At 34.0% G+C, this 11382-nt stretch overlaps 4 protein-coding genes across 6 annotated transcripts; 2 read left to right on the plus strand and 2 right to left on the minus strand.

Annotated features, from left to right (window-relative positions):
* Window positions 1-874: 874 nt before the first annotated feature.
* LOC123683156 lies at window positions 875-11077 on the minus strand. Its single transcript, XM_045622056.1, is given in 17 exon segments — window positions 875-1919; window positions 2089-2406; window positions 2466-2797; window positions 3246-3600; window positions 5238-5287; window positions 5346-5505; window positions 5559-5799; window positions 5850-5959; window positions 8483-8981; window positions 8983-9230; window positions 9344-9575; window positions 9661-9908; window positions 9964-10120; window positions 10172-10335; window positions 10391-10561; window positions 10614-10784; window positions 10841-11077. Coding segments are annotated over 17 exon segments (3891 nt in total). The 5' UTR covers window positions 11000-11077; the 3' UTR covers window positions 875-1643.
* LOC123681866 (thioredoxin domain-containing protein 9) lies at window positions 3557-5116 on the plus strand. Of its 2 annotated transcripts, none has more exons than XM_045620195.1 (2): window positions 3557-4180; window positions 4241-5116. In XM_045620195.1, the coding sequence occupies exon 2, from the start codon at window positions 4257-4259 to the stop codon at window positions 5010-5012; it is 756 nt and encodes a 251-aa protein (XP_045476151.1). In that variant the 5' UTR covers window positions 3557-4180; window positions 4241-4256; the 3' UTR covers window positions 5013-5116. The 2 variants fall into 2 exon arrangements, with proteins under 2 accessions (XP_045476151.1, XP_045476150.1); XM_045620194.1 differs by having other exon boundaries at window positions 3557-4169.
* Window positions 5107-6182, minus strand: LOC123681867 (charged multivesicular body protein 6-A). The gene is made up of 5 exons (XM_045620196.1): window positions 6014-6182; window positions 5850-5959; window positions 5559-5799; window positions 5346-5505; window positions 5107-5287 (listed from the first exon to the last, which is right to left on the minus strand). The coding sequence occupies exons 1-5, from the start codon at window positions 6077-6079 to the stop codon at window positions 5232-5234; spliced, it is 633 nt and encodes a 210-aa protein (XP_045476152.1). The 5' UTR covers window positions 6080-6182; the 3' UTR covers window positions 5107-5231.
* Window positions 6236-8472, plus strand: LOC123681865 (probable flavin-containing monoamine oxidase A). 2 transcript variants are annotated; one of them, XR_006747723.1, is made up of 9 exons: window positions 6236-6425; window positions 6482-6943; window positions 6999-7114; window positions 7239-7372; window positions 7425-7566; window positions 7668-7802; window positions 7852-8018; window positions 8085-8223; window positions 8274-8283. XR_006747723.1 is itself a non-coding variant. In XM_045620193.1 (9 exons), the coding sequence occupies exons 1-9, from the start codon at window positions 6296-6298 to the stop codon at window positions 8410-8412; spliced, it is 1569 nt and encodes a 522-aa protein (XP_045476149.1). In that variant the 5' UTR covers window positions 6236-6295; the 3' UTR covers window positions 8413-8472. The 2 variants fall into 2 exon arrangements, 1 of the variants encoding a protein (XP_045476149.1); XM_045620193.1 differs by having other exon boundaries at window positions 8080-8223; window positions 8274-8472.
* Window positions 11078-11382: the final 305 nt, after the last annotated feature.

The raw sequence follows: 11382 nt of genomic DNA on the forward strand, positions 1-11382 counted from the left end.
TTCTTTCGGCCAGAACGCCTGAAGCTGCACTTTGCGACCTTTTGGTTTTTCATACAAATTTGATGGGATTTCTGTTTCTGTCAAAACTTGAAGACACAATTTGGTTTTTCGCAGTGCATCAGTTGAAGAATATCTTCTTTCGGCCATAACTTCAGAACGCCTGAAACCATCGCTTTGCTACCTGCAGGTTTTTTCATGCAAATTTGATGGAATTTCTGTTGAGAAAATCCTATCATTACATTTGAAATTTCGGAGTAAAATGAACAAAACAATGAACTTCTGCTTTAGCGCCTCCTATCGAAAGCAGCAAAAACAAATTTATCATTAGTATATTTTGTCCTCACTCAACAAGAAATTATCTTTGCAACGAAATCTAATTTGCTCAAAAATGTTGAGCTAAAATGAAGTTACAGGCTATCAATCAGTCAAATTTCTCCCTATTCCCTATCATTTTTTGATAACGTAAAATCGAAAGTGACAATTCAAAAAGATAGAGAATTTTCCAAGGATTACAGTGATGATATTTTTTCTTCAACTTCATATGAAACATTTTCGAGTAAAATTCATTTTTCTACTCGACGATAGCTATTACGCCGCCTAGCGGTAGAGGTATGAACTTCAAAACAATTTCCACAGTTTTTATTTCTTGTACACTTTAGTGGTAAAAATGTTTATCACAAATCTCTACGATGAGTGGATCCTGAGATATAGCCGCTTACCCCGCTTATTTGGCCACCCTGTACATCATAGGGACTAGAGTAAATAAAATATTTAATTCTAAAAATTGTTTTTTTAGTCACTTGCCCACCACCCACTAAAATTTGAGAATTTTAGACATTTGGTCGAAATTAGAACGCTCAAATAAAACAACTCATTACTATTTACCTATATTTATTTTAAAGAAATCATATTCAATAAATAATAAAAAATACATAGGAAAAAATTTTTGAAGCTATTTGTTCGCATATATTCTAAACAGAAAAATTAACTAGTCGCGTTTTAGAACACAAATCCAAAGAAAAAAAATTGTTTCAATCAATTCAAAGGATATGTTAGTGAAAATACTGTTATTTAATAAAATCTAGTACATTTTTTTAGATTGACTAGAATTTCAATATCTGAACAAATCAAGACAAGCAAAGATTTAAAATTAATTTTATTATTGCAATTTTTTTAATATAAGTAACAAAGGTTCCCTATATCCATCAAGAACATTCCATTACATTCAATGTATAAATATACAAAAGCGCGGTGAAAACTTTAACCAGGTCGATATTTTCTTCTCGATTCTAAATATTTTTTTGAGTAATAATATTAAACCAATTCTTTCAAAATAACAATTAAAGAGGAAATATTGAAGTGATTTCTTCGTCTGTAAAAAATTGAGGTAGTTTATAAAATAAAATAGAAAGTACACATCAGTCATTTCGCATATTTAGGTTTGGAAGACTCGTTAATACACAATAAAATCCCTGGTTGAAGTTTTCTAAAATGTTTAAAACCCTTCACATGCTAAGTTTAAAGAAAAGCATCAGAATCAATTGTAATAACACTTTTCCTTCTCAAGACGCCAAAGTGTTTCTTTTAAATCTACGTTTCATAAAAAATTGCTCAAATATCTATAAAAACTGTTTTTAAAACACTTAGCCTTTGTTTTCGACAATGATCGTATTCAAACCTTTGCCGGGTACGACAGTGGTTTTATATTGTTCCGGAACTGGATATTCTGAGTAGTCTCCGTTTGCTTTAGGAACCATCACATTCATCTCGGACGATTTCGAACTCACTATCTCCACATTTAATGACTCTTGACTTAGGTAGATTTGGCAGCCATCTGTTTTGTCAATGGATATGGTTGGTACTTTACCCAAGACTTGCATCTGGACCGATTGGCAATTAATGAATTCCACAGATGATACCTATGAAGCAACAAAAAAAAATAAAGGAGATATTGCAAAAAAAGCAATTTTAAAAGATAAATATCCCTTTATATTGTTTTTTTTGACAGCTGTCAAAGTTTTTCAAGGTTAGAATTTGATTTTGACACATGTCAAAATAAATATTTTACGGTTAGATTTCAATACATACCAAATTGTCAAAGACAATGGAGGATTTCTTGCAGGAATCCAAAACGATAGAATTGATCTTTCCTTTGACGGTTACAGTCGAATCTGTACATTTGAACATGTACACAACATTGTTCATTTCGACTCCTTCAACAACCAAGTCATGTTTGCCCTTCTGGTATTCAATCAGCCATTTCTTCCCATCCTTGGTGAAGTTTGGTGGTTTTTCAACAGCAGGGGCGGCGCTGTTTCCATAACTCAAGGGTTTGGAGACAGGTTTAAAAGGTGCAGGACCTTGACGTAAGCCAGGGTTCTTGTGTGTTTGCATATCTGAGGATACCTAGATAAAATAATAAATATAATCCTGGTATTTAGAAAGAAAAATTCCTTCTAACTTACCTTTTTCAGACTTTTAGTGATATCTGCACCTTGGTTAATTTCGGCGAACAGCGCAGATCTATCTAGATTAGTATCTCCCCCTGCTGTTAGGTCCACAACTGGTGGCGGAGGTGGTGGAGGTGCTGCTGGAGCTCCTCCCTTCTTGGCCCAGACCAACCCTGTGGTATGGTGCTGTTTGACAAAAGCTTGAAGTTCCGTAAGTGTTAGAATCCAAGACCTTGCCCAGTCAACATGTTTCTTATCCTTCTCCTTCCAATCTTTCAGAACCCTGTTGGTGTAAAACTGACCAGCATCGTTCATTTCCTTTACGTAAGGAGCTGGGGCAGGACTCACTAAAAAGAAATTTAATTTTACATGTACAATCCCATTACAGACTAAATCCAATATTTCAAAACCTTCAAATTATATTAAATTGGGTTATTCAATGGTTAGACTGAAATACATGACGAAAGGTAATATGAAACCAATATTTTAGGAAGATCAAAAATGAAAAAATTGTCATGTGAGGAATCCTTTAGATTACCAATCCAATAAACTTCAAATAAGATTAAGTATAGACTACTAACAATGATATCATCCTCAGATGAATCACAAGTTATCCACTTGTTTCTGATAATACAATATATTTATTGAATCACTGGAATTATATCTTCGAAGTACACACTCTTAATTTGATGTAGATTATTATGCTTCATGCTCCAAGTATTACTGCGATCATATTTCAATTTATGATGTGGATAGCGATTTTTTTTTACAATAATAATGATGTAAATGACCTACCTGTGACCCATCCTAGAGCTGGGATACTCTCACTTATAGCAGAAAGGTGGTTGAAGAATTGGGATGTTCTATTTTTCTCCCTGAATTGCTGTATGCTCTCGATTTCCACACTTGTTGGCTTCAAAAATTGGACCAGTTCGTTTTGACCTGGTTGGCTGCTCTGACTAGCGGTTTTCAAGAATTCTGTTTGAGCATCGAATGCTTTTTTTACTAATAAACTATGTTGGGCAACGTCACCCCCGATGCTTGCTGAGACGCTCAAATACTGAGCCAAAGGGCCCTGCACTATATCCAAAAAACCCTGAACGCTCATTTTGAGAAAATCGAAACTTCCACCAGAACTCACTAATTTCTTCTATTTCAAATAGTACCACCCACGCGTAGACAACTTTCTGCGCTTCCTTTTGATTATTCTCGTATGATTTGTAACAGCTGATGACTCACATCGACATCAAATAATAGAACAAAAATACAAGGAATAAGTAAAGGATGTAAAAATAGGGCGGAGGCGCGACTGCGTGTAACGTCAAACTGGAGTAGCGATCGCTGAACAAGAGCCGCGATTTTTGAACCGGTTCATCACGTAGGTCAAAAATACCGCTATTCGAACTGTTATATGACAGAATAAATACTTATGCAGTTGTTCAATCTCAACATCAAGTAATGTGAATATCATTTACTGGTTGCATCAAAATAATTATCAATAGAAAATTGACCAGATTAATCATTAGATAAATAGAGTTTACGTTATTTAATTCTTGCGAATTTGATTGAAGAGCTTCTTTGTAACTGTCAATGTTCTGTGATTTTATTCTTGATTAATCTGTGAAATCAATAAAATATTAGTGTTCTGTGATTATTTCAACTCAAAAACATCTAATTAGAACACCCGGACAGAAATTTTCAGTTTATCTGCAAATTCAGGTATATGAAAGGCAATATATTAATCAACATACAATATAAACATTAAAATTACACCTGTCTTGTAATTTCAGATAGGAATATAAAAAAATGGCAGCTGTAGAAGACCAACTAATTCAAGTGACAAAGCACATTGAAAAACAAGTAGATGCTACACTAGAAGCTTTAGATAATTTAGATGTTAATGATTTGGAACAGCTGAGGAAGTCCCGAGTAAATGAGATGAGAAAACAAGAGGAAAAAAGAAGAATTTGGCTGAGTAACGGACATGGGGAGTATGAGGAATTAGCCGAAGAAAAGATGTTCTTCGATATCATTAAGAAATCTGAAAATGTAGTTGTACATTTTTATACAAATTCGAATGAAAGATGCAGAATTGTTGACAAACATTTGAAAATTCTAGCACCAAAACACATTGAAACTAAATTTTGCAAACTGGATGCAGAGAAGTGTCCGTTTTTAGCCAACAACTTGAAAATCAAAACAATTCCAAGCATTGTGTTAGTCCATGATAGCATCATGGTAGATAAAATTGTTGGTTTCACCCAGTTGGGTAATAGAGATGATTTTACAACAGAAACTATGGAGTGGAGGATTGCACAGCATGAAATTATTAAATATGATGGTGACTTGTCAACTCCACCTGATATGAGAGAAAAGAAAGGTCCCATAAACACAGGAAGAAAGATCAGAGATAGCTCTATCAAACAAAATGATGATGATGATCTTGATTTTGAAGAATACGCTTTAACTAAAGAAGAGTATGATGAATCCAAAAAAGTTGCAAGCCAACATTTATCTACTGACTTAACTGCTGAAGAAGCTGCAGAACTAGGTTTAGATTGAATTTCGTTGGAACTCTGATCACAAATTAACATTATTTTTTCACATTAATATTATTATGTATATTAAAACAATTTCCATTAATTAAAAGACAGAATTTTTGAATATAACTTTTTTCAATAACTAATCATACATAAGGAGTATAAACATACAAATATCTGTATAGCAATTTTATAAACAGATAATTACAATACCAATAAAAAGTGAGTTTGTTCACTCAAATTAGGCTTCCAGAGCAATGGGTTCCTCCAACTTTTTCTTCTTAGTTTTGATAGAATCTGAAAAAAAAATTAGGTTCAAGAATATAGCAGATAGTTCTCCTTAAAAATATATTACCTTCAATTGGTTCAGTAGGTACTTCTGGCAAAGAAGGTTCTACAGTCACAGCAACTTCTGGTACCTCCGGCATTTGTTCACTCAAAATTGCAGCAAACTCTTCATCCACAGCCTCTTCATCTTCTTCAGTTAAGTTACCACTGATAATAGCGCTTATTTCCTAGAATAATAAAATATAATTTTAAGAATGTTATCAATAGATTATAAACTAACCTGTTGTTTTTCCATCCCTTCTCGAGTATCATCCATTATTTTTTCGATGTCGGCTATATTCAATGCATCATTAACTTTCTTAAGAGCTTCACTACCTATTTTTAAACCCTCAACCACTTGCAACTCTATCTGGGCAAACTCAATATCATGTGTCAGTTGTTCTAAGTTTTGGAGTTGTCCATCTGTTTTGATAAGTAGCTGTTCTTGAAACCTCTTCTTTTTAAGTAAAAGCTTTGCTCGACTGGAAATGTCAGAATTAAAGGTTGAAACTACATGAATTTTGATTCTTACTCTTTTTGACCCTTAGCTATAAGACTTTTAGCTAACTCCCTATCTAAATTTAAAGCTATCTCTATTCGCCTTTGATACTGTTTCAATTTATCTCTTTGTTGCTTTAGTTGCTGGAAGTATTCAAAATCATTTTAGGATCAATGTAAATATAACCTGTAACTCACAAGGACAGCTCTATCATGTTGGGTAACTCTAGATGGGGGTTTTCTTTTTCCAAATATAATACCCATAATTTCTTCACATCAAGTTCTTTTGTATTCGAATTATTTACTTGATAATAAATCAAAACATATCAGTAAAATGTCAGATGGACTTCTTGGGAATCATAGAAAACTATGAGACACAGGGAAATTCTATAATCAGGAAAATTTTCCAGTGGCGTAGACTACCATGTCCAAGTGACATTTCATTTCAAAATATTCAACTTCAACATCCGATAAAAATGAATGTATTTAAATTACCGTGAATTAGACGCTGATATCATCATCATAGGTGCTGGCATAACCGGACTTAGCGCTGCATATCATCTCCTTGAAAAAGACCCCCATACAGACTTTTTGATTCTGGATGTAGATGGTGAAAAAACAGAATTCACATCTTCATATTTTATTATTTTATCAAAAAAATTATAGGAAAGGCGGACGTTACCATAAGGAATCAATATTCATCACTATGGAATATGAAATGGAAAAGTAACTCAAGTGTTAAAAAGAAAACTAAATTCGCCGTCGATAAATATAATAAAGACTATCAGTTCATTTTTTCTAAACAACCCATCCTGATGAAATTGTTGAAAAAATTGGATATCCCTCTAGTAAAAAATGAAGTTGAATCTGGAAAAGTTTTGGTCGATTACGACAAGCTCTACGAAGTTTCAAAAAGAGAGAACATTTTGGATTTTTTCTCCTCCCAAGATCGACAAATTTTGAAAAAATTTTGTAAAGAAGTCAACACTCTTTGTGCGTCTTTTTCTTTTGATGAGCATAAAATTCTATCGGAGTTTGAAGATATCAGTATGAAAATTTTGTTGCATAGACTGATCCAGTCAAAGAAAGTGCGTGATGTTATTTCACAAACCTTCCTTTATAACTTAGGTGCGTTCTTTAAATATCATTTTAATATGTATGGTGAATTTTCTTCAATTTATAGGCTTGCAACCGAAGGATGTTTCAGCGTCTTTTTTTCTTGCATATTGCAACTCAACACAAGGTATTCAAAGTCAATTCATTTGGACTGAAGGGAGTATTCATCAATTTTTTATTGATGTGAGTATAACATTGGTAACGCCTCGTTTAGTGCTAAGCCCCGCCCACTCATTATAAACCACGCCTTCAATTACAGTATTTTTAATCTGCGGCTCAGTTGACTAAAACATTAATTGCATTTTAGGGAGGATTAGAAAATATGAGATACAAACTGATGGAATTGATTGGTGAAGAGTATATTGTGAGAGTACCAGAAATAACCGAAATATCTTGGGATGATTGCAGCGCTGGAATAAAAACAGCATTCGAATACTTTTTGTAAAATTAATCATGTGGATTGTAGAAGCATTTTCATCCTAGACTTTTTCAGTGCAAACAAGGTGCTTTTCACATTGAACGAGACTGAAACAAACAACATTAAGTTCTATCCACCTTTATCTGACGAGAAGATGATAATTGCTAACAGTTTTGTTAGAGGCACATTGAAAAAATTCATGGTTAATTACGATAAGGTTTGTGTCATCCAAGGTACAATGGCAACATTGCTCTAAGGTAGATGTTGCCAAACGTCCTGTTTTCAAAAATAACCTATTCAATCAGTAGCGACTTTCAGCCGTTCTGGATGAACAAAGGACTTTCCGGAGATGTCTACATTATGAATACGATAGAAAGAAATGGGCCAATTCATATTTGTCTAAACGTCTCTAAAATCAGTAACGACTATATTTTAACAGGTCTAGCAGAGGAAGTAATGAGCGACAATTTTGATACTGCTTGTTTTATACGAATATTTTTAGGGAAGTGATAAAACAGAGATACTCAATCAATTGGCGATTTACTTCGGAGAAGAAGCTTTAAACCCTTTGAATTACATAGAGATCCCAAGTTCGTTTCACGAACTGAGTTTACCTTATGGCTGCACAAGCATGAAATACTTCGGGAACATCCAGAAGGATTCTGAAAGGTAATTATAACAGATTTTTTTTTCCATTTTTCGAAGAGTTCTAACTGCGGATTTGTTCAAGGGTAGTTTGGGCTAGCCCTGAGACCACAACGATTTGGTATGGCACTGCCGCAGGGTCAGTGGAGGCGGGTTTTAAGGGGGCTATCAGAGCACTGCAAGAGACCAAGCCAAACACGTTAACTTCCGAAGACTTTAATGTTATCAGGTATTATTGGTTCTTTGGAAAATTTAATTTCTTTTTTCATGTTTTTACAGTCCTTATGATGTGTCCATACCGCCAAGATCAACCGGATTTTTTGGAATTAAATGGCACTTTTTCATTCCTGCCATATTGATCGTCATTTTCGCTGTGGTGAAAGTCAAAAAATACTACTCGAAAAAATTGTTGAAGTAAATGGAAGAATTCGGGTCTATTGACAGAAGGTTCAAATAAATGTGAAAAAAATTATAAAAATTTGATTTTATTCCATACTTTCTGGGTTGGGTTCTACATTATTCACATCTAATTCTTCCTTTTTCTCTTCTTTTATTTTCTTCTCGCTCTTTTGTTCTTCTTCGTCATCCATCATTTGCACATTTTCCACACCTAATTCTTCCCTTTTCTCTTCTTTTATTTTCTTCTCGCTCTTTTGTTCTTCTTCGAAATCCATCTTTTGCTCTACCGCTTCTACTGTTTCATTTATTTTTGCTTCTTCCATGTCTTTCTTCAGCTTCTCTTCTCTGCTCCGAACAACATCAAATCTTTCAAAGAGAATGACAAGTTCACAGTGTTTAGTGTGTGGGAACATATCTACGGGTACTGCTCTTATAGGAACAAATGGTTCACCCTGTAGCGTTTTAGATTCCGGTCTTCCCAGGTCGAAGAAATTTTTCCGAGCAGCTTCAGGGTTACAAGAAACGTAGATCAATCGCTTGATTTTCTTCACTTTTCTCAACTGCAAGACCGCTTTTTGATCTGAAACACAAATAAAAAGTAGGTAAGTATTGAACAACGGTGTATCTCTACTAATGTTACTTACGTAGGCCTGCTCTTGGGGGATCTAAAACCGCGATTATATCATCATTTTTAGATTTATAACATGTAGATCCTAACATTTCCTCAGCTTTTCCAACAAAAAAACTTGCATTTTGAATTTCGTTTAAAACAGCATTCTCCTTAGCGTCTGCTATGGCTTTCGCTATGATTTCTAGACCCAAGACTTGCCCGCAGTGCTGTAAAAAAAATCACTATGAAACATTGAAACAAAATGTGAAAACACTGCATGAATACGAAATTTGAACAAGGGCGGAAAACCTTCCGTCTTTTACAACTTTTTGAAACTAACCTTGGCAAAACACAATCCTATGGTACCTGTACCACAACAAACATCTAATACCGTGCTTTTTTCAGTGGGTTCCGCCAGGGATATTGCTGTTTCATACAATTTTTCTACCGCTTGAGAGTTGATTTGAAAAAAGGCCTCTGGTGAAATCTTGAATTTGAGTCCAAGAATATTCTCGTAATTGTGTGTGGCACCCCATAGATGTTCGGGTGGAAAGTAATCATTTTGGCAGGTTCTAAAATAGAGAAAAATATTATAAGGAGATCAGTAATAATAATCGGTCTATAAATATCAGTTTTGTAGATTTCAAGAATACCTACTTCTTTACTATAGTTTCGTAATATAAAGATGTTACTTCCGCTTCTTTTCCTGGTCCATTCGAGAAATATTCAACTAAATCTGTCTTGAAATTTTTCAGTTCATCCTCTGATAAATTTTGAGGATGAATTCCTACAATAATCATCAATTGCTTTTCTGCTAATCGTACTGTGAGTTGTCTGAAGTGTCCACACTGTATTTCAGCATTGAAAACTTCCAATTTTGATTGTTGGACAAATTTTTCAAAAATCTACAAAAAAAAATTCTGCAATTACCTTTATACAACAAAAAGTAGCTAATTTTACCTTACAAACTGTCTTCATTTCATTGGGAATGTGCCTAAGGTTTTCAACTGGACCCACACTAATACTACCATGTGCGTAGCTTGACAATCTGAAACCTACTACTGGTAGTTTAGTTTCGTCATCGATACCAAAAGAAAAGTCGCATTTATTTCTATATCTAAAAAATAACGGGTTATATTCATTTCACAAAAATGTTGTTCTACCATACCCATCAATTTTATCAGCATATTTAATTGGTTCAACAGGACAAATCAAACCGTTATTAGCCAGCTTCTGTTTAGTAATCCACAGTCTTAATTCTGGGCTTGAATGTAACAGCTCCTTACCTAATTTTTCAATAATTACTCTTATATTTTCTTCCTTCAGCTTCAGCTAGAAAAAATAATAAAATATAATTGCACAAAATATTAAATATTTCAACCCATACTTGTTCAGGATAAGGCATATCTGCAAGAGGAATGGTAGATTCCTTGACCCTTTCTGCAGGTGTTCTATTCTCAGTTGAATTTTCTCGTTTAACTCTTTTTGATTTACCATCTCTGTCGTCATGATCTTGACTTCTCTTGAGTACAAATGGGTCCGCAGATGGTTTAGCTTTCTGAAAAATATATTTGTAAAAATGTAACATTGAGATGTAACCAAATATTCACCGTAACTTCAAGGATTTTCCCCTTCCAACTGTAACCAGTCAAAACTTTAATAGCATTCTCCCTTTCTTCCTCATTTCGAAAACATATGAAGGCATTACGTGCATTTCTATTGCCTTGTTTAATTTTTCTTGAATTAAGTTTGAGCTTATCATTCAGTAACTTCTTGAATTCCTAAAATGAAAAAATATCAGATAATCATTTTGTTTACTACACATTGAATATTTTACACTTATTCCATAATAAGCAGGTAAATTTCTCAAGACTATTTTGAACTGTTCATTCGAAAAATGACGATTTAAGTAGGCAAAAGGATCATCGGGATTTGTTATTTCTTTAGATTCGCCTGCCTTTTCCTCGTTTTCGATAATGGCTGCTTCTGATTCCATTTTTTATAATATTGTACTTATATACAGTTCCTGTATCAGATCAGAACCTTTTCTAACATCAATATAACCTATTTTAAGAAAGTAAGGTTAAATGAATTTGAGCACAGATAACAAAGAGAAAAATTCTGAGAACATAAAATTGATTTGTTATTTTTCTAGGTTCTTTCCTATCCCGGAGTATTATACCCTATGGTGTCATCTAGGTAGAGAAGCTCGAACCAGGTTTTTGTAAGGGTAGCTCATTACAGATTTCTATACGTGTTAGGCCGCGGAAATAATTAGTTCTGTAAAACGCGGATAGATGGCCCCTACTGATTCAAATTTTTGATTTTTTTCGAAAAATGGCATAATTCGAGTGTCACCAGTTCTGCATTAGGCTTTGA

This window comes from Harmonia axyridis, chromosome 6 (genome assembly GCF_914767665.1).
Source record: "Harmonia axyridis chromosome 6, icHarAxyr1.1, whole genome shotgun sequence".
In the NCBI taxonomy this organism is placed as follows: domain Eukaryota; kingdom Metazoa; phylum Arthropoda; class Insecta; order Coleoptera; family Coccinellidae; genus Harmonia; species Harmonia axyridis.

Bases quoted from the DNA above. Each gene is read 5' to 3' on its own strand.
- LOC123681866 (XM_045620195.1), top strand. From the start codon at position 4,257: ATGGCAGCTGTAGAAGACCAACTAATTCAAGTGACAAAGCACATTGAA.
- LOC123681867 (XM_045620196.1), bottom strand. From the start codon at position 6,079: ATGGGTATTATATTTGGAAAAAGAAAACCCCCATCTAGAGTTACCCAA. The intron at 5,960-6,013 runs GTGAGTTACAGG...GAATACTTCCAG, and splicing joins AACATGATAGAGCTGTCCTT to CAACTAAAGCAACAAAGAGA. The intron at 5,506-5,558 runs GTTAGTTTATAA...TTATTATTCTAG, and splicing joins AAGGGATGGAAAAACAACAG to GAAATAAGCGCTATTATCAG.
- LOC123681865 (XM_045620193.1), top strand. From the start codon at position 6,296: ATGTATTTAAATTACCGTGAATTAGACGCTGATATCATCATCATAGGT. The intron at 7,115-7,238 runs GTGAGTATAACA...ATTGCATTTTAG, and splicing joins TTCATCAATTTTTTATTGAT to GGAGGATTAGAAAATATGAG. The intron at 7,803-7,851 runs GTAATGAGCGAC...GAATATTTTTAG, and splicing joins TAACAGGTCTAGCAGAGGAA to GGAAGTGATAAAACAGAGAT.